Below are 27123 nucleotides of genomic sequence, written 5' to 3'. Positions count from 1 at the left end.
TACTGTATTTTCTGAAAATTAGGCTGTTAAAGAAGCCCTATGCAAGTCTGGTTATTCCTTCGCAGTTTCTGGGTTTTCGCCTGATTTGGGCTCGCATTTTTCACGACATAGCTCCCCCTGCAACTTCGGTAGCAAGTGACTGCTACGCTAAACCCCCACTAGCTAGCGAGCTAGCCATCAAGAAACCAAGCTAAACACATACTTGAAACACATTGTTCAAGAGACTATCAAACCACATTACAAAAACGAAGTTCACCCAAGGGTAGGCTACTTACAATTTCAACAGCAACAAAGCCAAGTCGGAGTCCGTTTTGCAGTCTTCTTAGAAACTACAATCTGACTAGATTTTCGAGGCCTTCCGCTGAGTAACATCCGGATTTCTTCGGTCCGTGACCAGAAAGTTGCATATTCGGTTTTTCCGCGAAGAAGCATTAGGGGGAGACGAAGCACCCACCAAACGACCCAAAAGTGTTGTAGAACCATCAGAACGACTCTCAACCTGCATAATTAAGGTAATTTTTGCTAAAATTGTTGCATAGGGCTTCTTTAATTTAACACACTTTAACACAAGAACTCAACAAATATTCACCCCACCTGGTCATACAAAAGAAATACTGGCAGAAATATAGATAAGATACAAATAGCTCCTCCCTGTGGTTTAGTGTGATATAGCAACACTGACAGTGAAAGTTTTCACAGTGCAGTGTCACAACTGCCAAGTTTCTACTGATTGACCACTGTCAGTCATGGCATGTGTTAAGTATAGGCTCTTACTCTACTTCTGGAACGGATGGATTTAATAAAAACAATCTAGTCTAAGATATTATTGGGATATATACAGTATGTACAACATTAGGATGAAATTATTCAAAATTATTCAACATCATATTATACACTACTCACAAAAAGTTAGGGATATTCGGATTTCGGGTGAAATTTCAGGATGAACCTAAAATCCACAAAACCTTTATAGGTGAAGTTAATGTGACCTTCTCTAAACTTTTGTGCATGTCCAACAGTTCAATGTTTCAGTACTTTCTATACTGAAACATTACATTTCACCTGAAAGCCAGACATCCTTAACTTTTTGTGAGTACTGTATATTCATTTTCTGAGATACAAAAAGAGTGGCAGGGGCTATCAAAATGGCCTATAGATACATCATACAACTTTTTTACCCATGGGAAAGCTTCGGTTGAATACATATTACAGTCAGCTCTTTATTTAACCTGAAGTTACAGAGTTAAATAAAAACTCTGTACCTTCCTGAATAATTTGACAAATTAGGTAAACATATTAATACTTCCCAAAAGGTTGAATGGCAAGAAAAGTCTCTTAAATACAGCATTTTAAATCGATCTACTAATTTGACCTGTCCAGCACAGTTTTCATTCACTTGAATTGTCATGATGAGTCTGTTTTTTTTTGTTCCTTCTGATGACAGTCTCTCTTCTTCTCCTTACATTTTCCTATGTGAAGGAACTATTTAAGGAGGGGAGGTAGGATAGAAGAACTCTGAGGTGAAGCCTACTGTCTGTTTTTGGCAATGAAGGAGACCTCTTGCTACACTAATAAATAAACTTGCTGGGTTGCTAATTGTAAGACAAATGATCCCTTTAGCTTCCCATGATCACACTCTATGTCCACCACACAAGTTCTTTATATAGATAGACACATAAAACAATCCATTGTGACAAATCTATCTAGTGTGTGAAAGCTTGCCATTCGAGTTTGAAAGCTTTTTGGTTGTTGCATTGCTGTCTTCACTTGGGAACTTCACATCCTACAAAGCAAGTCAGTGTTTAATACTGCATGGCATGTTGCCATGGAGAGCATACCTGCCCCCTGCCACACACACACTTTCACAGTTTTTGGTATTGTAGGACATGTCTACCACCAGAAAATTTAGTTAGGTTAGTTTGACAGCTTTTTGCCGGTATCGGTGAAGCCTGTTTTGTTACTTGGTCCAATCTTGGCCATGGCTGTTGTGCTCCGCCTCCTGTCTGACTCTCTCAAGGAGCCCTGAGGGTGATTGAGCAGATGAGGGGGTGGGGGGTGGTATGTAGGAGTATTTCCTGATTGACAGGTGTTGCTGCTGACTGTGTGGTTAGTGCCCTCCTCCACTTCGCTTCTCTCCTGACACCCAGTCGAGGATGATGAAGGATATGCTCATGACCATGAAGATGAACCCGAGAGCCGCAAATGCAGCTGCCTGGAAACACCAGAAAGTAGGACATGGTTGTAGAAAAAAATGGAACAAAAAAGCCATCAAAATCCTATAAACTTCCTTTAGGGTCTCAAGGCTTCTTGTGTAATAATCGCCATGTAATACCAGTGAATATTACAGTAGCCTACATAAGACTTCAAAGAAAGCTTCAAAGTTAACCTTTAGTTAGTTAACCCTTTTAGCCTTTGGAATAACTTTAGTATAAAAGCATTTTGTAAGCAAACACATGTAAATGCCTAAAGCTAAGGAGAGAAAATGCTACCAAATTGAAGGAGCTTTGTTTGATCCTTATGGAGAGGAATGGGGACTTTCCTCCATGTCACATTTCACACTTGTAGACAAAATGTGCGATTTAACTGCACTACAGACACCACTACATTCGGTTTTTATGTCACTGGTTTTAAATCTTTACATATTCACTGTCCACACGAATACCCAAAGCCTGCGTTTTTAAATGAATACGGAAAATGAAATCGTTCTGTTTCAGGAGCTCAAAAAGGTAAAATGGATGATAGGTGAAAACGAAAAGAAGTCTTCGTTTTCAAATGAAAAAGCAATAATGTAGATGTAGCCTGACACTCACCCCCATCTTTGATTTGGATTTCATTGGTTCCTGTTCCTCGGGAATGATGCGCAGATAGAATATTCCAGGTAGGATAAAGATGAGACTGGGAGCAGAGGTGGCTCCTAAACAGAACAAAAACAACATAACTTATGAATATTGACATTGATTTGCTGTTATGGTATAGCTTTCGCTAAGCTATGCCATTTTAATTAAGCTGTGACAAGTCTTAATTTAGCTATAGCAAGTTTAGGTTTGTTAGAACATAACATCTTAATAAATTTATTCATTAGTATACAAAAATAAATGAACAAATGAGTACATTCATTTAGTGTTTGCTTGAAATGGAGTATTTGTACAAGAATGCATCCATTGGTAGACAATTGGAGATTCTTTCTAATGTCCTAAACTAATTAACTAAAGAAATAACTAAACAATTAACTAATAGCCTACTAAACAAGCCGATGACTTGGGGGCCAGTTGTGCTAGAGAACTCACCAATGAAACCAAAGATGTCTCGGATGTTGGGCACGAAGATGACCAGGATGTTGACAACAATTAGCACACATAGGGCTATGATGATGTGTCGGGCCCACTGGAAAGGCTTATCTGGAAACAACAGCTGCTGCAGGGCTCTGCGGATCTGAGTGGGAGAGACGAGAGTCTGCTTTAGGGGCCATCCACATGGAGACGCTTTTTAGTCCTCCTACTTGAATATTATCAACATATCTCCTTTCATTGTCTCCTGTCTTTCTTTTCAATGGTGCTGAATGTGGCTATTCAGTTTGAAATGCTGATGTTAAGAGGGCAAAAGAACAACACCCTACATGGCCTCCCAACTGTGCAGAGACAACTGAAGAAGTCAAGGGGGGAGGAACAGCTAATACACTCATTAAGCTTCTTTTGGAGGAGCTAACAAAAAAAAATGCTTAAGTACTCCTGCTGTGCTAAAACCAGAAACCAGAGTTAGCCACGTAAAATGCTATATGACTTACAACATCAACCTTTATTTAGGTCAATAACTATGTTATTCCCATCGATAGCCACAGTAAAGACATACAGTAAAGTGTGAGAAGAGAGGGTCTTACTGGGAAAAGGACGACAGGGACAGTGAGGGTCACTGCCATCAGCACAGCCAAGCGCACACAGAGGATCAGAGTGTCAGTCTTACTGTAGGCGTGCAGAAGCTCAGATTCCACATGGTCTGTAAAAATAAACACACACGCACACACACACACACACACACACACAGGCACACAGGCACAAGCAATTATACTCCTTATCATATGACGTACACGTACACCATTATCAGAAAAAAAAGTAATTATTTGTCATGAGAGACCTCATCACAAAGGAGGTTCCTACCGTAAAAGGTGAGGTAACCAAAGAGAGCAGTAAGCAGGTACATGAGGAACATGGCTGCTATTGAAATGTTAGCAACACCCTGCATGCGATTCTTGGTTGGCCTGCAGGGAGGAAAACACATTTAACTGACATTACCAAAGACTAATATTCAATGTTACAAATGACAATACATTGGGATGCGCACTAACTTTACCCTTTATTACCAAAGACTAATATTCAATGTTACAAATGACATTACATTGGGATGCGCACTAACTTTACCCTTTATTACCAAAGACTAATATTCAATGTTACAAATGACATTACATTGGGATGCGCACTAACTTTACCCTTTATTACCAAAGACTAATATTCAGTGTTACAAATGACATTACATTGGGATGCGAACTAATTTTTACCTTACACTACCAAAGACTATTATTCAGTGTTACGAATGATATTACATTAGGATGCGCACTAACTTAAATAAGCACTTTAGAACAGATTAACTTAGATACTACATTACTATGCAATGTCCAGGTTAGTTTATATCATCAGAGACTAACATTCAACATTGCACATTAGCTCACACTGGTATGCACTAAAAAAGAAACGGTAACACTTTACTTGACAGTATGGACATAAGAGTGACATGACACTGTCATGAACATATGACACTGTAATGACACATGAACCCTAACCTCTAACCCTAATCCTAACCCTAACTCTAACCCTAACTCTAAACCTAACCCAAATCCGAACCCTAACTTGTTATGACAAACACCGAATGTCACTTAATAAAAGAAGCCTTATGTCATAAACATTTATGAATTGTTTATGACACATTCATGACAGTGTCATGTCACTCTTATGTCCATACTGTCAAGTAAAGTGTAACCAAAGAAACACTAGGCCTACAACTTAGTCTCATACACAAAAATTCCCTATGCATTCCTATCAAAATATTACAGCAAATATGCAACAGATAAGCTTAGATGATCAGAATGTACAATCTATAATAATCAAAATAGAAATGACATTTGAATGGCGGATTTCACTTCTTGTTTTGTATACCTTCGTATAGCCTTTGATTCCTCAACAACTTACTGGTATTAAAACCAAGACAGAGAGACAACTGCTGAGTCTGAAACTAGGACTGGATCATGGTCTGAAACTGGTTTTGTCTAGTTATTAAATTAGATTTGGTTAGACAAGACTTTGCACATTCCAACTAGCGCCCAAGGACTTACTCGCGCAGCTCTGTGTAGATGGGGAGGACCTCCGGATGGCACACAAAAGCAAAAGCCAGGATAGGGATGGCGTAGGCTGTCTGCAAGACAAAACATGGGTCTTAAAATCAGTGGAAACTTTCTGAACCAACTTATGAAAAAGCAGTGAGGCCCCTAAACCAGAGACTTTCTAATGAGGAGACACAGCACTCAAAAAATCCTCCATAGAAATGCATAGGGTTAGTTTGTAACGCCAATATGACAGTCGTGTGAATACATTGAGCCAATCATCTGCTGTGTTGTGAATACTTCGAGCCAATAATGTGGTGTGTTGTGAAGACATCGTGCCAATCATGTGTTGTGATCTCGCCGCTGGAGCAAGACTGCAGTAGATTGGTGTCGTGAAGCCTTGCCTAACCCTGAGTTGCTCTGGGGAGACTGGCCCTTGTAATAATTGACATACCGTAATAAGCCACTTTGGATAAAAGCCCCAGCCAAATGAGTAAGCATAAGTATAAGTGTCTAGATCAAAACAAGAACAACAAAAAAAACAGCCTCTCTCAGATACAGACAGAGACGGACACAGTCTCACAGTATGGGTCAGAAGGCCCTCTGCTCACCTGAAGATTGATGGTGAGCATTTTAGCCAGACAGGTTTCGTCAGCCACACTATGCTCATGGTCGGAGATCAGACGCATAGGAAGTTCACCATCCGCCACACTTGTTGACAGGGACTGAAGATCGCCCAATGTGGTTGCGATGATAGGGGTGGTGAGGTCAGAGGTTGTTTCCATGTGTCCATCAGTTGAACTCATTGTTGTAAATGTTGCATTAATCAACTCGTACAGGCTCTCTGTGGCATTTTCCATCAAGTTCTGCACATCAGTAGGCAGTAAGGTTGTCAAGCTGTCAGTGACTGTCGTAAATTCTGTGGGGCCTCCTGTTGTCAACATAAGCCCTGCTGTGGGGACTGCTGTGGGGAGCACTGAGTGTGTTGTAAACTCCATGCCCATGGAAGCTTCTGTGACTGTGATGTTGTGACTGTGACTGTCCAATGGACATTCAGAGGCAAACTTCTTGTAGATCACCTAGGAAAAGAAAACATGTTTGCAAAAATGTAATAGGTTTTGCAGTAACACTCTCCATAACATTGCCCTTGTAACCATAAACCACCGTGTGGGGAGCCACATGCTAATTATTAGTGTATATCAGTGTAACTAATGCCGGTCCAACCCCTGAACACTCACAGAAATGAGGAAAAACATCATGCAGGACAAAGAAAAGCCACTGGTGTATCCAAGGTAACCTGTAATAACCACAAAAACATAGCATAAGGTGGGGCTATTTTGGTATTTTGATAATGCCCCCACATTCTATTTGATGTGCAAGACCAATTTGAAGTTCATCGCAACAGTTATCGCAGCAGCACATAATCAGAATGAGGACTGTTGAGAGGTCTAATACAGTTTTAGTTCATTTGCTAGCTAATAACGTCAGTGTGGTTGTATGGTGTCCCAAGTAAAGCCCCAGGACCTCAAGTATGTGAGGGAAGCATAGCTTCATAAAGGAATAGACAGATGTACACTAATATGCACAAGTTTTAGGCATTTGTCTTTACACATTATTTTTATATCCTGTAGATTTTAAATAATTAATTTACTGAATTTAATTTAATTTCAAGAAGTATTTTTTTTATTCCCTTCTGTTCTGTGTGTTTATATACAATATTTGGATTTATTTTTGTCCACATTTTGAAAGAATCCTCAATTTTCAGCATTGCCTAAAACATGTGCAAAGTACGGTGCGTGATGGTGATGGTGTTGGTGGGAGGGGGGGGTGTATGGACATACCAATCTGCCTCATGAGAGCGAGGGGGAGAATGACCACAATGCTGACAATGATGATGAGGTAGTTGCCATTCATGTACCACTCGCTGCCAGTGGGGGGAAAACAGGAAGTTGCATCACACTTCAATCACACATGGCAAAGGTGAAATGACGTTTATGAGTGATGCAAATTTGTTTGACTACCATTCATCAGCAATCAAACAAGCAACGAAAAAGATGAATGAAGTGAGACCCTGAAGGGATTTCATGAGGTGATTTTTCTCTTTACACTTACCCTGTGTTTTCTTTTCCTACAAATGCTTGAATAACCAGAGGTAGCTCCGACTTTACAATAAATAAGTAGCTGGACATGGCTGTTGAGTAAGAACAAAACAGAACAGTTTTTGACATCAGTGACAGTGAAGACACTTCTTATCACATATCAAGTATATGAAAAGTTGGAAAGTTAGGGGGAAAGCTGTAATGTAATTGCACAGAGATTTTTTCACATATTTTACCCATAGCACGTCAACCCTACAATGATCCTAAAAAACAACTTTCTCACCTCCAATGTTATGCATAGTTATGATTAAAGCTGCCACCACTTTTCCCGGGGTTCCAAAGGCTCGGTTCCCCAACTGTTCATAAGCCCGTATTCCTGACAAGACAAGAGAAAACAATGTAATTGGTTTCATAGATGTTCTTTCAAGAGCAATTTGTTACTATACTGGGAACCCCTGCTGTCATAAAGATATGACAAAAATGTTGCTTCACCCAATTCAATGCTATATTAATAATATTAATATACAATATTTTAATTATAATTAAATATAATCAATTCATTAATATACTATGAAATGTATGTGATATCTAAATGGGACAACTCTTACCAACTACGCCAGCACTTCTCAGAAGAAGATGAATTGAGTAAGCGGATAAAACAGCAATACACGTCAACAGGATTCTAGAAAAGCAAACAAACAACAACAAATGATTATATAAAAACACATAAAACTTAGTAACAAAATCACACTGTCATATGTGACAAACAATATTCACTGTAATCAGGTAGATGTTTCCCAAAAGGTTTTTTGTGCATCGGCCATCGGTAGACTAGGCAACCATTTTGAATACTCTCTGTTGGTTATGATGGAGCAGAACCACAATGCTGTTGCGGAGGACGCAACGCAGGCCACCAAAATTTAATTAGCGTGTGTGCAGATACAGTAGGTAAGCCCAGTGACAAGAGTCAGAAGGCTGGGGACATGGATACTGTTTATTCACCTTATAACATTGCCAGTGCTGCTGGATCTGACCCTGCACCACACGGTCAAATCTCTCAATTACTCTGACAATCAATCGATCAATAAATCAATCAATCAATCAATATAGAGGGCTCGACAAAATCTCAGACAGAGATTACATACACAGTATATATTAAATGCCCCTGGGCAGAAATTACTTCATATTCAGATTGGGTTTACACACTTTACAACCGAGGTACTTTTAGGCCACCTGACCATGCATTTGTGTATTTTATAGCTTCCCGATTGTATATCAAAGAGAAAAAAAAACATTTGGAAAGAATGCCATTTGGAATAGTTAAAATGTACTTATTTTCTATTTCAAATTACCCAGGAATGCAACAACCTTCAATCTATACTTGTCTAATCCCAATTCATAAAACACATTACATCTACATTAATCTGCTGGATTAGGCTAATCAATTCTAGCAATTGTCATCATTTAAAATATCGCAAATAAATTGAATGACAGCCGTGGAAGGGCTCAAAGAGTTCCTCTTTCCCCCTGACAGTGATGACTATGACCCCCGTCTTATTCCTTAATCTCATTAACAACGCTGTCGTTCAAATCACTCATAGCCAGTTCTCGCACACACACACCAACTCTGTGTTTGGGTTATTAAGTACTCCTCACCTCAGAGTTTTCACAGATTGTTGACCCAGAGTCTGCCTCCTATCCCTCCTCCCTAACTCTCTCTCTCTCACACACACACACACACACACACACACACACACACACACACATACACATACACATACACACATACACACACAAATACACACTCACACTCACACACACACACACACACACACACACACACACACACACACACACACACACACACACACACACACACACACACACACACACACACACACAAACACACACAAATACACACTCTCTCTCTCTCACACACACACACACACACACACACAAACACACACAAATACACACTCTCTCTCTCTCACACACACACACACACACACACACACACACACAATCACACACAGAAACACACACTCACACGCTCACACACTCACACTTGCTGGTCCTGGCAGGTCTGTCTTTGATCTGATCACAACAGACTATTTATATCCCCTCAGATCAGATTTAGGACAGCACTTGTACTATGTGTGACAGAGGGTGGGGGCCAAAACAAAGTCTTATTTACACCTTTCAACACACACACCCAGTGCCAACACGGAAGAAGCAAATTAAACAATTGAAAACAGTGCACACTAAAAAACGACTCCTTGACAACAGTGACACAAACAATCAGCCTTTTGTGGTAACTTCACCTACGGTATTCCACAGCGTTTACACGATGCTGTTTACATCTAGACTGGCTTCGCCGTAGTGAGATTCTTAGAATCGAGATTCTTTGAATTGAGTGTATTTATGCTGTAAATACCAGTACAAGTCCAAACCAAACAGACGCGTTCCTTCGCCCTATTGGGAAGAGCCGCTTATCCCTGTCGCCGCGGTAGCCGCAGCCGAAAGCATGTGCCTGCATGAGTCACCGGGTGACTACGACTCCTGTGTCTGGGGCAGACTGCTGTTTCATGACCAGGACACTCTGGTCAGGGCACAGGGTCACCTCTCAGCTCAATACTAAAATGTCCCTTGTTTATTACACCTAAAATAAGCATAAGAGTGGTGTAAAACTCCACTGTCCACTCCACTGCATTAAGCCAGCATTGCTTTGATAACGCAATAACCATATAGGTATTTTAGAAATGCCACAACACTAGATACACTTTATTTTAGCCTTCAGCAGAACAGTAATGTTTGTACAACACACGCCACTGGGCTCAAAATCAGCACCTGCTGTAAGCTATAGTGATATAAAGATGACAAACTGACTGAAGAAAAGTGGTTTAAGTCAGTATCCATAGTACATTATTAACACATTCCAGTCATGAAGTATCCATGGCTCCTCCTTATGCCTGACTATCTATACGCACAGTAATGAATGCCTATCACGTTACTGCTTGAAGTCACATAATGAACAATAAAGCTTGATAATAGCAATGACATAAAGATTTACAATGCATTGTGATAGCTGTAAGGGGTTACATAATGATATCATAACACTTACGAGCAACTGGGTTAATGTTGTGACTGTATGAACATTTATAGAGCTCTTATGAGGCTTGATAAATACATTATGGATAATGACATCAAGTAAAGTGTCAACCGACATCAAAAGTCTCTCTGACTCTTGTGTTCTACCTTTTCTACCTTTCCCATCCAGCACAACATCTAGCCCCACAGCCTCTCTCTCTCTCTCTCTCTCTCTCTCTCTCTCTCTCTCTCCCTCTATCTCTCTGAGCTGATCTGATCTCCTGGAGGAGGCTTGTTGGGCTGCTGTACACATGATAGGGCAAGCAGGTGCCAGGTGCCGGAAGCCTGGACTTATCCTTACATAATTATGGACCTGTTGCCCGCCATACCCCCTTCTAGGCTCCAGGCTTTGCGGTCATGTGAATGGAGTGGCGGGTTTGGCAGTGGACAACCGATGGTGTAATTCACTTAAAGAATAAGGCGTTGGTAAAAGCCATGGCTGTACATGCTGGCATTATCTTTCTGTGCTTGCACTGTCTAACCTGCTGTGTTACTTGCTGCAACTCTCTTTTTGGAAAGCTCTGTTTCTTTTTTCTTTCAGTCTGCAACTGACTAAAGCTAAGATCTAAAGAATGATCATCATTTAATTATCATATCATATTTTTTGGATACCCTGTGTGGGTAGTCTCTGATATTGTATGTGATACATGTGATATGTGTCTCAGGACATTAATTTTGGAGGGCATTGCCAGAACATAAAATTATGTATCTATTTTTTTTTTTATCAGAATTACAATGTGTGCAGAACAGTCTTGAAATTCTTCATTTCACATTGTTTCTTACACACACACACACACACACACACACACACACACACACATACTTATATGTTCACTTACATGAAAAGGACTATCCCTGTGTTGGCCATGGCATAAGCCAGACCCAGGATCCCACTGCCCATAATGGCGTTGCTGAGGTTAAAGACAGACATCCCAAACGACGTTTTCCCCTCAAACTGTAAGAAGAGGAAACAGCTCATCAAATTATTAAGCTACTTCACACAGCCTTAGTGAAATGGCAAAATAGGAGAAAACTTCATTGCAGATTATTATGAATCACTTAATTAGCTAAATGCATGCTGAACAGATATGCCTTTAGACCCCTCTTGAATGACCCAAAACTACCACAGGAACAGAGAGCACTGGGCAACTCATTCCACCAACAAGGACACACTAAGGGTCTTGAATTTGACATAGCGTTTATGGCTGGTCAACACAACAGACGCTCATCAGAAGACTGCAGTGGGAGGTTGGGGATGTACAGCTTGATCATAGAATTGAGATAGCAGGGAGCAGATCCAGTAAGTGTCCTATAGACATATCTAATGCAATAATAATGAATGCATCATCACATGATCTGATCAAGCCAGTGAATTAGCCACCATATGGCTTCCACCAAGACTCTTGCTAGAATAAATTATTTGTTTGTATGCACATATATGGACATATGCCATGATACCATCTAAATATGCTATGAGTTCCATGCACAGGGTAATTTCTCCCAGGAAGCAAAGGTTTGGAATATTTAGTAAGCTATACGTTCTCGGAAGACTATGCTGTCCCAGTTGGGAATGTTTAAGTATTCTGAAGACAAGCATGACTTATGCATGAGATAGATAGATAGATAGATAGATACTTTATTGATCCCTAGGGGAAATTCAAGGTCATAGTAGCATACAGACAACATACACACACACATTCACTAACAGCAGAAAAAGTAATTAAAAGTATATAATATAAAAAACACAACTAAGCAATAAGGACTGTAGAAGATAAAGAATATAATAAATATACTAAAATACAAATTATACTAAATAAAACTTAATCTAAATCAATACTAAAAAACAGTATCCACATAGTGGGTGATTAATCAATCAGGTGCGCTTGCAATGACTGAAGCAGGGACTGAGCCTGTGGTCCTCTGTGCATGAGGTAAGGTAAGGTGCTCTTTTTGAATGAGTGTCATGGTGATGGTGCAAATAAGTCAAACAGTGCAACAGTGCAAGAATAAAGTCTATATATCTATATATAAATAACTATATTAAGAAAGGTATAAGTGTGGTCACAGTTCGGCTGTGGCATGGAGGGAGGGGTTGTGCATATGTGTTAATAAAGCACGCAAACAGTGAGGCAGAAGACAATGGTAAAGTGGCTAGTGGACAGACAGTTCAAGGCATGGAGGTGGTGAAGAGGCAGACAGACTATGCGGAGAAGTCTATTTCTCCTCTTCCCTTAAGTGATGCATTGAACAGTTCAATGGCCCTTCAATGGTTCAATGGACAAATTACTTTCTCAGTCTGTTTGTTGTGCAAGGCAGTGAGCGAAGTCTCCAGCTGATCAGGCTCTTCTGCTTAACAATAGTGTTGTGGAGTGGATGACACTCATTATCCAAGATGTTGATCAGTTTGTTCAGGGTCCTTTTGTCAGATATTGAAGTGATGCACTCCAGTTCAGCTCCCACTACAGAGCCAGCTTTCCTTACCAGCCTGTCAAGTCGCCCCGCATCCTTCTTCTTTGTGCTTCCTGCCCAACATACCACTGCATAGAAGAGGACGCTGACAACAACAGACTGGTAGAACATCCTGAGGAGCTTGCTGCACACATTGAAGGAGCGCAGCCTCCTCAGGAAGTACAGCCTGCTCTGCCCTTTCTTGTAGAGTGCGTCAGTGTTGGCTGACCAGTCCAGTTTATTGTCCAGGTGGAGACCCAGGTACTTGTAGGTGCTTACCACCTCGACATTGACCCCATCAATGGAGACTGGTAGCAGAGTGGGCATAGACCTGCGGAAATCCACCACACCCATCTGCAAGAGCTTGTCTCCCAGTCTGAGGGGTTGGTTGGTGTTAAAAGCACTTGAAAAATCAAAGAACATGATTCTCACAGCACTTTTCCCCTTGTCTAGGTGAGAATGTGTCCTGTGTAGAAGATAAGTGATGGCATCGTCCACGCCCACTTTCTCCTGTTATGCAAACTGTAACGGGTCTAGTGCATGGCGTACCTGGGGTCTGAGCATACTTAAGACGAGTCGCTCCATTGTCTTCATCACATGTGATGTTAGAGCGACAGGTCTCTAGTCATTAAGCTCACTAGGATGTGGCTTTTTAGGGACAGGGGTGAGACATGATGTCTTCCACAGTGTTGGAACTTGTCCAAGGCGTAGACTTAGATTGAAGATGTGCTTCAGTGGCTCCCCCAGCTCAGCAGCACAGGCCTTGAGTAGCCTTGGACACAGTCTGTCAGGCCCCGCTGCCTTACCCGTGTTCAGTTTCTTTAGTTTAGCGCTCACTTGTTTTCCTGTGATGATGGGGGATGTAAGGGGAGGGGAGGGGGAGGGGTACATCTGGGATCTGTGTGTCTGATGGCTGTTGACTGAGGTTGTTGTCGCATTGTTCGTGATCGCCGTGTGGGGGAGGGTTGCAATATCCAGTGATGGTGGGGGTACAATAGCCTGTGATGGTGGAGGTGAGTGTTGCACTGGTATTGAGGGGGTGTGGGGGTGGGGGCTTGGGGATGACCACCTCCTTGATGTCCCTGTCAAGGCTGCCAGAGTCGTCAATGCCTCAACAGGCACAGGCAAGGAGGCGTCAGGCGGGGGCAGGGCGTGAGGTGGTGATGGTTTAGGTCGTTGGGTGTCACCAGGATGCAGAGCTGGAGAGACTGGGAGGCTGGGAGGTGGGGATAGGGCAGGCACGCAAACAAGAGCAGCGCCTGAGTCTGCAGGGGGTGGTGGACAGACCACTCCCATTGGAGCTGGAGCAGGGCAGTCAAACCTGTTGTAGAACTGTTGGTTCAACTGGTTCACCCTGTCCAGGTCCCCCTCCACAGGGTACCAAATATCAGGGTGTGGGTTCACAAAAATGTGTGTGTGTGTGTGTGTGTGTGTGTGTGTGTTAGGGGGGGATCTTTACAGGGAAATTCCTAATAGCTCAACCACTCTTAAACCACAAATAACCGTTCCTACCGTCCTAATTACAAACCACATGAATTACCTCCATACAGTCTCCCCACTCCTGTAACCTACATATTCGGCCAGCTTAACCATAATCTACTAGGACCCTGAATTATGCCATGTTGTAATCATTTTTCCCAGCTGCAGTAAGTGGGTGCTAGTGTTAGCACTTTTTCTTAGCTGCTTTGGTGCATTTCTCAGATCAGAATTTTAATTCTCAAAACTACTAGTTCAACCTCCACATAATCAGAGAATGTGTGCATGTAATATATGACTTGATATAGATATCTCATGACAACAGCAAATACTTTTGCACATCCATGCATTTGCTTGTGTACAATTGTATGTTTTTTACATACAATTGCTAATGTCATGTTGGCAAAATGTTGGTGGAATAGTCCTTCCACCCAAAACATTTACCGGTAGGCATTAGTTCATTGCTTGAGTTATTATATGCAAAAGTTTTGACCAGTTGTCATTTGTAATCTTTCAAGTCTGTTTTTCTACAATGACATTGATACAGACATCCCAAGTCTCCCGGAAGTTCCGGGAGTCTCCTGCATGTTGATAACGGCTCCCTGATGCCCGCAAATTAGATCAAATCTCCCGGATTCTCGAGCGAGCGAGCAAGAGCGCGCACACGAGACCGAAACTTCAAATCGTGTTTGCATCTGAGTGTAGCGCGCACACAACGGGGATCAATTCAGTTCAGTAGGAACAGGAGCGTCATGGCAGAGTCAGTGGCCCCCAAAAAGGAACATTTAAGACCCATTTCACATCAGACTACACGAAAGTGTACCCGTGTCTCATAAGAGTTCAAAATAACAATAGTCTTGCATGCTGCACTGTTTGTAACAGTGCCTTTAGCATTGCCCATGACGGGTTAAATGATTGCAAAAGACATGTCGAGGTGAGTTTAACAAGTGTCATTTCATGTGCATATTATTCAGGACTAGCCTACTAGATGGCTTTTTGCCAAGGCTACATAAAGACCAAACTACCAAAATCTACATATTTTATTATCACAATTTCTAACTATAGGCCTTCCTTATTTGGTGTGCTGAGTAGAGACTAACAAACATAGGCTATTTATCACTATTTCAGTATCTAAGAAGGCTAAAGTATTTATTTTATATTTATTTTTTTTATTTATTCAACAATGGGGGTATCTCCCTGAAACGTTTTTTTGCAGGTTGGGATGTGTGTTGATTTATGCCAAACAGAAAAACTGCAGCCTTGAAGAAGAATGCTTACTAAGTAAACTGTTATTTTGAAAAAATGGCTAAGCACTTTGACTGTATTGTGTATAACAGTGATACAGGAACTCTTCATTCTGACATTTGCTTTCGAAACATAACTAAGCATTTTCAGCAAATTATGTGCTTTTGCAGTTAATCCACTGAGTGGTAAAGTTTGTTAGCCTGACGAGCCAGACCCACATTAAAATGTAGGGTCTGGGCACTCACCGTTCGCAGTGCTCAGTCCGAGGGGCGGGATAATTGGATGTCTTTCAAATTCCCCCTCTGCACTAATAGGACAGCTGAGTCCCATCGTTTTTCCCACCAGCGGAGCTAGTTGGCTAGTTCAAACTTTTGCCATCTTAAAACAAGCTTAACTCGTGTCACACTGTTGGCCAACAACAACATCCATCTTCTTTGCTTTCAAGTAGCAGGGAATTCAAGCCAAACCGTTGCAACTCTGCCATCAATCATTATGTTAAGCCCGCCTAACGACTCCATACACGGTTTGATTGGCCTGATAGAAATTTAATTTTTCGAGCTCACAAGCCAACGGAGAGTTGCTAGACTAGCCCTGGAAGCAAATGTAATTTGCTGCTGCTAGGGTGCGTCTAGATTTCTAGGCTAACAGTTTGTTTCAACAAATGTACTTTCTGATCAGGAAACATTAATGATGGTTTGAGAAATGCACCAAAGCCACTGAAACAAACTGTAAAACTCACTACATTACTCATGAGAGCTACCATAAACCAGCAACAAACTATCTATTTACACTCTTAGCATGCAAGTAGCCACAATAGGCTGTATTTGTACTACTTGTTTGTGATATATATATATATATAAGGAATAATGGCCACCAAGGTGGCACGATATAGGCCTACTAAATTAATAGAAAACACGGAGAAAAACAACTCCACGACGCAAAGCTTGGTTTGCGTGATAGTTAGCATTAAAAAGGAATGTCACTACTTCATAGATGTCCCGCTATACAGAATGAATAACCCCCCTGTCAGCCAATCAGAAGAGTATTTCTTGTTTCCGGGGAATAAATAATGGATAAGTAAAACCACATAGGGCTATATTGGTGCATGATTGTACACATGGTAGTTGTTAGTATGCAACAGATGTTGTTTTTTTTAACTAACAAACATTTGACCATTAACTCCAACTTTCAGTCAACTTTTCTTTAGACTCACATCTGTGAACTGAACCACCTTCTTCCCTCCCTCTGTCCCATGAGGTAGGAACTCCTCGCGTTCTTCAGCTGCTTCAAACCTGAGGAACACAAAAGATAAGATAGATAGATAGATACTTTATTGATCCCCAAGGGGAAATTCAAGGTCTCAGTAGCATACAGACATCACACACAACATGCACTTACAGCAGAAAGGGTAAATATAAGAATATACATATAACAAAACTCCACTGTACAATAGAGAGTAGAAGATAAGAAAAACTAACAAAACTAAATACTAAATATACTACATAAATTAAATACAAATACAAATAAATAGTGAATCCAGTGATCTGTCACATGAAACAGACCACCATGACAGAGTAGTATGCAACCAAACAGTGGAGGTGGGTATAAGTTTATGAATGGATATGTGTTGGCTGTTTAAAATCATGGTTGTTGTCAGGGTGCAGGATGAGTGCCTTAGAGACCTGGGTTCAAGGCAGTGTAGCTACAGCAAGGTTTAGAGGTGTTGACCTCACCATTCTTGATCATATTCTTATTCAAGAGCGATACAACAATACAAATAAATTCACGATACAATACTATTTAAGACTTTGACCTAGAAGGCAAAAAGAAGAATGGTGTTGACCCACACCCCACACACACATTTGCCAGTACATAATTCAAACCCTGGGTGCCAGCTAGACTCTCAGTCGGCATCACACTCACCCGTCCTCCAGAATGATCTTCTCAGGGCTCAGGTCACTGCAGTGGTGTCCGTTAGTCATCTTCTGAAGCTCCATCACGGCAAAACAAAACACAACTAGCTTGCTACTTCTTGTTTGGACGTGTAGATGATGGACCGTTAGAGCTCTAGGTAGTAGCCTGTGGCTCACTGTAAGAGAGGAGGATAAAAGATGCTTACTGACTATTCATGTCTCATTTTTTATCCTAAAAGAGTGTCATTGGTCTTAGTTGAATCTATAGACTATCAGCTTAGGGTATATCATTTTAAACACCCCCTCCCCCTCTCTCTCGGTTACCAGAATGTTACACAATTTCAGGAAACACACCCTATAAGTCAGTTACTGAGGTCAGTCAGTTCAAACAGTGTCTGAAGATGGTTTGTTTCACTGATACCAGTATAAACACCAATGCGTGCTCACATGCTTGTAAAACAAGGGTGTTCTGATTATTTAAACACGCGTTTAGCAACAAACACAAGGAATGCTATCTTGAGCTAGCCTAATTTTACAATGCATAACATACATTTTCCCCAACTTAAAATCTTTTTTAGAGAGCAAAATTGCATGGTGTGACAATAGCAACAATTAAATGATGCCTACTCAAACTAAACATGCACATAATGTGACTTTATTTATGCAACAATAATATCCAGTCTACTCAGCAAAGTGCCCACAAACACCCCCCCCTCTCTCTCACACACACACACACATTATGCCTTTGTTTACACAACATTAATATCCATACTCCACCCCCCTACACACACACACATATACATACACACACACACACACACACACACACACACAGAGAGAGAGAGAGAGAGAGAGAGAGGAAGAGAAAAAGAGAAGAGGCCTGCCTGGAAGGCCTTTAGGCGTTGTGGCTTTACAGCGTAAAGCCGGATTGGAAGCCAGGCTGCTCTAATGCCCCGTCATGTCTCTACCTTTAGGTACTGATAATACCCTGGTGAGGCCACAGTTCCTGAGAACCATTCACATTATCACAGACCACTATCTCTACCTGTTACACCATTCACATTATCACAGACCACTATCTCTACCTGTTAAACCATTCTCATTATCACAGACCACTATCTCTACCTGTTACACTATTCACATTATCACAGACCATATATCTCTACCTCTTAAACCATTCAGATTATCACAGACCACTATCTCTACCTGTTACACCATTCACATTATCACAGACCACTATCTCTACCTGTTAAAGCATTCACATTATCACAGCCCGCTGTCTCTACCCTTTAAACCATTCACATTATCACAGCCCGCTGTATCTACCCTTTAAACCATTCACATTATCACAGACCACTGTCTCTACCAGTTAAACCATTCACATAGTCATACACCACTGTCTCTACCTGTAAACCATTTAGTTACAAGGTATCAATTTATCAGGAATCCAGACACATAACGCTAAAACTTCAGACAGCTGATCACATAGCGCTAATCAACTTCTGACAGCTGATCACGCAACGCTAATCAACTCAAATTCACTCCATCACTGGACCTGGAGTATCTTTTCCACAGTATGCACACATACAAACACGTACATACACACACACACGCATACACACATGCATACACACACACACACACACACACACACACACACACACACACACACACACACTCCTCATGATGGAATTCTGGACACATTCGCATTCGCACACTAGACCTGGAGTATATTTTCTGTTTGCCATTCATAAATACACTCTGTGCTGTGTTGTAGTTCCTTATTTACGTAAACAGTGCGTCTGGAGTTCAGGTGCTCATCATGTACACATAATGCTCAGTCACTGCCAGACTGCACTGGCACTACAGTATGAGCCACTCTCAGTATGCACGGCGTGTGAGCTTCTTGTCTGTGTAGCACTATGTATAATACCACAGACACTACTATTCTTGTGATCTATGCTCACTGTAAGCAGTTACTGAGCTCTGCCTCAATGACGCACTTGTGTTTTCTCTACACTCCTCCTCCACCTGTGGAACATATTCACTATTCATGCATGGCTGCCGGTCAGAGAATCACTTGTATCATACTGAGGGACATTCATGACGTCAGTGTCAGTAGGCTACCACTGACCTGTATCCAAATGAAGTTTAAAAAGATAATGGGAACAGTCAACTAGTTGCAGTGACTTAATGCAAGTGATAAACACCCTGCTAAATAGCTGCTGGTTAAGTTTCACAAGTGCTGTGTTGCTGTTTATTAATCATGTATTCCAGTTTCGGCAAAAATTGATTTTTCCTTTCTATTGTAAAAAATAAATAATCACTCAACATAACCTTGTCAACACATCTTGTTGTTTTGATAACATTTAGTAGCAAGTTTATAACATATAAACTTGACACTACGCATTCTCATATTTAAACTCAATTAAAGCAACAAGATGACTTGATTGGGTTAGGCGTTGTAATCTTTATGACAGTATTAACTCAAACAATGTTAACTTCTGAATGGGAGTGATGTAATCTGCCACTGTCTCCAGGCCATATGCCTCCACGATAAAGAGTCAACTGGAGTTTAGCCTCAGTGTTAGCAAAAGTTTCATTAATCCCTAGTAGAACACAGAGAGGAGCCACATCATTGGCTAAGCCCACACTAGACCAGGAAGTGAGCCGTTATGTGTCATTTTTCCCCTGGGTAAAAAAAACTGACATGGTCTCTAAAATTGGTGCACGTCCTCCATACAAACAATGTAGTCAGCTTTCAACAGGTGTCATATCCGTCCGTTATATCCATCATTGACTCATTTTGAAATACAAGATCCCCTCTGTTTGCTGAAGCAAACATGGCTAACAAACACACTCCTCTGACTCGACCCGACCCTAAGGCTCTATGATAATGATCAACATGTGATGATACATATGATCCCATTACAATTGCCCCACGTATTTTGGCTTGTGTCGGTGTTGAAGAAGCTTGTCTAATTGGCTAGTGTTTTTCGTAATTGTATTCTGCATAATTGTTTCTGTTCATTTGAGGTCTCACTGGCATCCCACACAGCCCAGCTGGGCACTCTGTGTCTGAGAATAGCAAGACATGCGGGTGTTAGTTTACCCAACATACAGTATATTGTGCCAGAAGCCTGAACGTAGTTACCATAGAAAATGGTGTGAAATGATAGGGACAGAGAGTGTTGGAGACTGTACAGTATGTTAATGAACTGAAACGACGCCTTCCTCTTTCTGACCCAGAGTAATGACATGACGCTGTACAGCGTACACTATAAAAATTCTGAAGACCTTAAAAGTACATTCATATTCAGCCTACTTTCTCACAAAATACTTTGTATTGAGCGGCCCTCCGTTTATAAATTGATGTCCTTTATTTGGTAAGTGGTAGTTACACCCTGAATGTCAATAGAACTATACTTGACATAAAAACGTGTTTTGTTGGGACCCCTGGATTTCAGGCATTTGTATATTCTTTTGGAGTAATATGACCTCTTCAAGTAGAATAGTTTCTCAGTGATGGGATAATTAATCCATACCACAAAACAATGAAAATAGACCTTGTCCTAAGTACTGTTAGTAAAAAAACATGAAAACATTGTTCAAGCAGAACACACACACAAACACACACACACACACACACACACACACACACACACACACACACACACACACACGGACACCTATAGTGAATCTATTTCGAGAGTTCAGGTCAGGAAATACTAACAGAAACATTTCACTAATCTACCTTAGGAAAAAACACATGGGGGCCAAAAACAAACCGAAGTGCTTTCCCCCAGACTGCTCCGTTTCAACATCACACAGACCCTTTGACTGACCCGAACAGGAACCCAAGTGTCCAGTTTGAGACACCGCCTCATTTTGGACTTTTTCTAACAAGTTTCTAACAAGGGTCAGCTAAGGCCATCGTTTGGATGATCTCAGTCTGAGTTTCTGATTGTCAATCATTGAAATACACAGAAACAGTATGATGCAATGCACATTGTGGAAACTATGCATTTTCCACAATTGCGCACTTTCTTGGCGCCTTATCAGTAGACAAGCTGTGAGACTGACCTTGATTGTGAGTCTAGATATTAGCTGCATCAGATACGATACATCATCAAGAGGTCACCAATACAAAACTGAACATTTACAGAAATGTATATCTATATAAGTACTCTAAATACCATACAGGTATCCACAACTGCCTTTAAGCTATATCCTAAAAGCCAGCATTTGGACTGTTTAGTTAGATCCTTTGGCTTTTCGATAATGACAAAAATATTAGGCTACTTCATATACAAGTTCTTTTGTCTGTAAACTGCATAAAACATAGAGTTCAGAGTTGACTCAAATTACACAGAGGTGTACAACATGGCCTCTCTTTTGAGCCATCATCAACCATTTGTTTTAAACATTCAGCTTACTTGTACCTGTGCCTACCTCCTACCTAGAATAATGTGCCTTTTATAAATGGATTAAATGTTCTGATATGTCTATGGGAAATCATCAACGTAACATACATGTTTGAGAAATGGGTCACCTGAAAAGACCCAAGAGACACAAGAGAAAAGCAGGGAGGCTACATCTATGCAGACCAATAGGTGTCATATGGCTCTTAGCTCTAAAACTAAGCACATGGTCCTAGCTGTCTGATGCAAGACTCCCTTTCTATTGACAGTTCCGTCTTGCCGCCACTTTAGATGTAATCACAGGATATGACTCACACAATAGCTTACCACAAATGAGACAAGGGATTCCTCTCCTTGGTGGTTTCTCTCAGCCGAAGAAGGGGTATTTCATTCAGAGTTAGTGTAGTGTTGACATTCAGCCTTGAGTGTGAAGAGTTGTTGGTGGAAAGCCCTAGGCAGACAAGGAGACACAGAGCTTAGTTCATGCTCTGAGTGAAGGAGAGAGAGAAGGAGGGAGGGAGGAAAGGAATTAGAGAGGAGAGGAGAGGGAAGGGAGGAGAGCCTGAGGGAGGGAGCCTAGGAAAAGTAACCTCCTACTTTAACCATTTAGTTTCCTAATCTGTCACATTAATTTATCATCACTACTGCACAATGCCAGCTGCACAATGCATCAATCCAGAGGTTGTCTAGTTTTGTTTTGTGTTTTTAAGGGAAAAGGTGGCCATAAATTCACAAGAATACTTTTAGAATTCCTGCAGCATATACTCAATTGTAGTAGTGCTCAATTTCTGAACAGCAGTATGTCTTTAAAGATTCTCTAAATAAACTTGTACAAGCACTGTGCCCCATAGGTGCAAAAAGAACATGCCTATACTTTTGCACTGAAGGCTGAGCCACAGCCTGGGGAACGACGGTGCATCGAGGGAGTGGGTAATGCACTTGAATGTTGTTAATTAGCTTAGGAGCTCAGGGCTTTTTTAAGATTGCCTGCGTGTGGCAGTCATCAACATAGACCACGCTACTCACTCGAATGGGATGGGCGTGAGAAGCAACATGCATGGAGAGAGCTTAGTGTGCTGAGTTTTATTTCAGGAGATGGACATATAGGGAACTCTGAGAACTGACCTGACAGCGCTTGGAGTGGGGAATCGCCCACCGGTAGACGGCTCGCGTGAGGATAATATAATGATCAGCTTATGATGACGTCATGTTGTGGCTTCAAGGGGGTTGTCTCTGTATTTCTCTATCTAAGCTAGGCTACAACTGCGCGTAAAGGGTTTCATTACCTCACTGTTTCCATGTGATACTCCGTGATGCTCTGGTGCTTTACCCTAAATATGACGGCCCCGTTAACCCTGCATGAGAGAGTGCTTTGAGGTGAAACACATTGTCCTGGAGATGATGAGAAACAGAGATAGTCAGATGATCATCAGTGTGGGCACATAGGCCATGACAAAAGCCATGCAGGGGTCATCTTCACATAAAAGGATTTCCCCACGTTTAATAATATTTCAGTGGGAGCCCACACAAACCATCTTCTGAGCTGAGATTGTAAATCGCAGGCTCAATTTAACAGTGCTGTTGAACAGCCCCTCGCTGCTTTAGCCTTGCTAAGCAAAGATTGTAGAGCAGAGCTCTGTTCTAGAATCTTTGTTGCTAAGCTTCTTCCTTGCTGCACAACAAAACACAGTCACCTCTCAGCATTTTCATTAGGCTAAGGTATAATGTAGGCTATATATAATAGAACTATAGATAAATAGATTATCGGGAAAGTAAGTCCCAACAGGTCCTGCTTTGTCCCAAAGAGACTTATTTTATAGGACATGGCTATCCTTGCCAAAACGAAAAAAATAAACTCCACATGATATGGCTCTTTACACTGCTTTCACTTTTGAATGAAGTTCTATTGCAAGAAGTGACCACACTTCTTGCAGAGTGATATGAAAGACGTAAATAAGAAGCACAAAACCCAGAGTATTAAAGATATCTTTATAAGGCTCTGAATAAAAAAAACATTTTCCTTGACAGAGGTCTGTTATCGAGAAATATCAGACCTCCGAGCGAGCATTCTGCAGCATTATGAAGAGCCAAAAAACAAACAAACAAAAAAAAAAAAATACAACAGAATTTTGCAGAGCACAGATTCCTCAAAATCAGGAAGAAAAGAGAGGCCAGTAGTTTGTCCTCCTTGACCTTGACCCAACCATGTAGAACTCAGGCCATTGGCCATCGACCAGCTCCTTACAGTTTCTATAATGCCAATGTAGGCTATTTCTACCATTGTGTTGTGGGCCTGTGTCTGAAGGTGAACAAGAGGTAGTCTACCAGTAGCTACCCATTCCATGAAAAGTTCCCTTTTGATGCATGACGTCTGTTTAAACACTAGTGTGCTGTCCATCCATGACTACAACTGTAGTTATAATACAAAGAGTTTAAAAGTCACATCAAAGAAACCTGAAGGTCCTCACTAAGTAAACAGTCCAATGCAGATATACAAGAGCCTACTCTTGCCATTTTGTCGATTGAGTCTAATCATGTCCCAATTCCAGTGAAGTCTATTTAACCTCCAGGTTCCAGTATTAAAGACCCACCTTGGTATGGCATGTGTGATAACACCCAAAAGGCTTTTATCACAAAGGGACAGTTGTTGAACAGACGGGAAACAATTTCCCTGCACTCTCTTCTATACCGCCCAAACACTTCTTCTGTGATAGTATCCACATACAGTACTGTAGCCTATGTGCTATATTCACAGGAGCTACAAGTACAATGTGTCATATTTTATCATAGGCCTACCTTATGCCCATACAAAACCAACATACCAACAAACAAAAGATGGCATCAAAATTCTCTAAAATGAATGAATGAATTTAATACATTCATAGTCTATCAGTCACTTCAATATTAACATAGCTTAATATTTCAATCAATTCATTTTACAGTTTTATTTTTCATATAAATGCTGTATAGAATGGCTTTGCTTACTTATTTTTTTTACCATGTGCTTCATAAGCTAATACCTGTGACTCATGTGAGCTTGACAAGCACATGTTCATATGCCAGTAAAATTAATGAATAAATATTACTGTGTTAATAAGAATAAACCTTACCATTGATAAGTATAGTATATTGCTAGATTCTACAGTTCTACATCTCAGTGTATTGGTTTTCATTGTTCATACAATGGCAGAATAGAAGAAGTCACTTACCCCTCTTAAACATATAAATTCCCAACCAGGAATAGGAAAGACAGTTGATTATATCTCTAGGAAAAAAAAAAAAAAAAAGTCCAGGTCCTGTTTCTTCCCAGCTGATAGGAAAGGTGCTGAGAGAATACCGTTGATTGAGGGACAAGACCACGAGGTCAGAGATAGACAAAAGGGAGGGAAAACATGTTTGCACTGTCTGTTTAAGAGACAGAGAACACCTCCTCTCTTCAAAAGCCACTCCCAGTAAAAAATCATTTTTGCTTTCTCTGTGACTGTAGGAGGTGTCGAGACCTCAAGAGGAGTCTAAGTTAATGGAACTTCCCAGGAACACTGATGGCCGGCTTCTCTGATGCAAATACCATACCATAACTGCATTAGAATAATCAAGATCAACACAAAAAATATGCTTGAAATATTTCATTTTATGTGTAATGAACCTAGATTCTATGAATGTTTTGCTTTTTTGAAATAAATTACAGGAAAAAAAGCTTTTCCATGATATTCTAATTTGTTAAGATGCACCTGTATATTTGTCATCGGGACTTAATATGTCATTAGTCATTAGACTATTTTTTTTGGCAGAAATAGGTCATTAGATGCCACGTCTGCCATTTACTGATGACTCGTGTTTGTGTGTGTGTGTGAGTGGTAGAGTGAGAGGGGGAAAGAAAGAGTGGGGGTGTAGACTATACAAAGACATTAAGGAAAGACCATGGGTCACTAGTAGAGCATTTATAAGGACCTATCTGACAACTTCACTGTCTCTTACTTGGTAAGACCCCAAACTCTCTTTTCTTGACATCTTCTGAAGGCCTTTTAAAAAACTGCAAGTTTATTTCTTTCTCTTGGCTGTTGAATTTTTGAAGTGATAAGTTTGAATAATTAGTCCTTTAGTGTACCGTAATTTGTTAATAGAGCTATTTTAGGTCATGTTCATGAAAAGTTAAACTATCCATTATTGTATTTCTAGCTTTGTTTCAGTGAGTTTCTGACAGACTGTGATCTATACAGGCTGCATGAATTAAGGTGTCAATACATCACACCGAAATCAAGGCATGTGTTAGTAGCTTAAATGAGTTGTCGTTCGATTATTCTTTGACAACTAAAACATACCATGCCCAGCATGAATTTGAACTTGTGCGCTCCTTTTGATGCAAAGCATTGAGCCATCTTCAAACACTACACATATCATAGTCGGTTTTGTGCATGTTTAACCTGTAAACTGTATAAAATGGGCAGATTCCTTCATCAGCTCAACTTTTACTTAATAATGAAATTATACATCGGGGGAAGCAAAGACATTAGCGTGAGAAAAGGCGTACTGTATGTGGTGTGAGGTAGTATGAGATCTGTTAACCCTTAAAGGAGTGGAATGTTGGGAAATTAACATTCTAAAGAATATCTGGGTTCATTGAATTCAACATAGAATTTTAGAACCTTCAATTGTTGTGGAACTTCGAATCTTCAAAAACCTACACCTTTTTTTTTGTCTTTCCTGGCAATTTTCTAGTTGGTAATAAACATTTAAACAATTATCCATTGTATTTGATGTTGTAAAGTATCACAAAAAAGAAATATAATAAGGAAAAGTAGGTGATATTTTTGCGGTTAGCAACAGGTTTGCGATCATTCTTATTTCTCCCACAATGCATTCCATGACGTCACATGAGGTACTCGTTGTGGGACGACAGAGGAAAGGCCGCCTTGATACCATTGAGAGAGACGACGATTAACTTAGTGAGAGTAGCAGCTAGTGAGAGAGTAACAGTGTCAGATATATAAGTAAATATAAAG

At 40.7% G+C, this 27123-nt stretch overlaps 1 protein-coding gene across 2 annotated transcripts; it reads right to left on the bottom strand.

Moving 5' to 3' along the window:
* Positions 1–220: 220 nt before the first annotated feature.
* Positions 221–25474, bottom strand: LOC125293910 (sodium-coupled neutral amino acid transporter 5-like). Of its 2 annotated transcripts, XM_048242138.1 has the most exons (17): positions 25330–25474; positions 22448–22571; positions 17710–17875; positions 17000–17078; positions 11457–11572; positions 8079–8152; positions 7754–7846; positions 7484–7562; positions 7213–7295; positions 6610–6668; positions 5983–6450; positions 5384–5463; positions 4155–4255; positions 3878–3993; positions 3288–3432; positions 2811–2914; positions 221–2212 (listed from the first exon to the last, which is right to left on the bottom strand). In XM_048242138.1, the coding sequence occupies exons 3-17, from the start codon at positions 17781–17783 to the stop codon at positions 2108–2110; spliced, it is 1776 nt and encodes a 591-aa protein (XP_048098095.1). In that variant the 5' UTR covers positions 17784–17875; positions 22448–22571; positions 25330–25474; the 3' UTR covers positions 221–2107. The 2 variants fall into 2 exon arrangements, with proteins under 2 accessions (XP_048098095.1, XP_048098096.1); XM_048242139.1 differs by lacking the exon at positions 25330–25474 and having other exon boundaries at positions 22448–22612.
* Positions 25475–27123: the final 1649 nt, after the last annotated feature.

The sequence above is a fragment of the Alosa alosa genome, chromosome 4 (genome assembly GCF_017589495.1).
Source record: "Alosa alosa isolate M-15738 ecotype Scorff River chromosome 4, AALO_Geno_1.1, whole genome shotgun sequence".
NCBI classification, from domain to species: Eukaryota; Metazoa; Chordata; class Actinopteri; order Clupeiformes; family Clupeidae; genus Alosa; species Alosa alosa.
The sequence above is the reverse complement of the archived record's forward strand: the minus strand, read 5'-3'. Positions and strand labels throughout refer to the sequence as shown.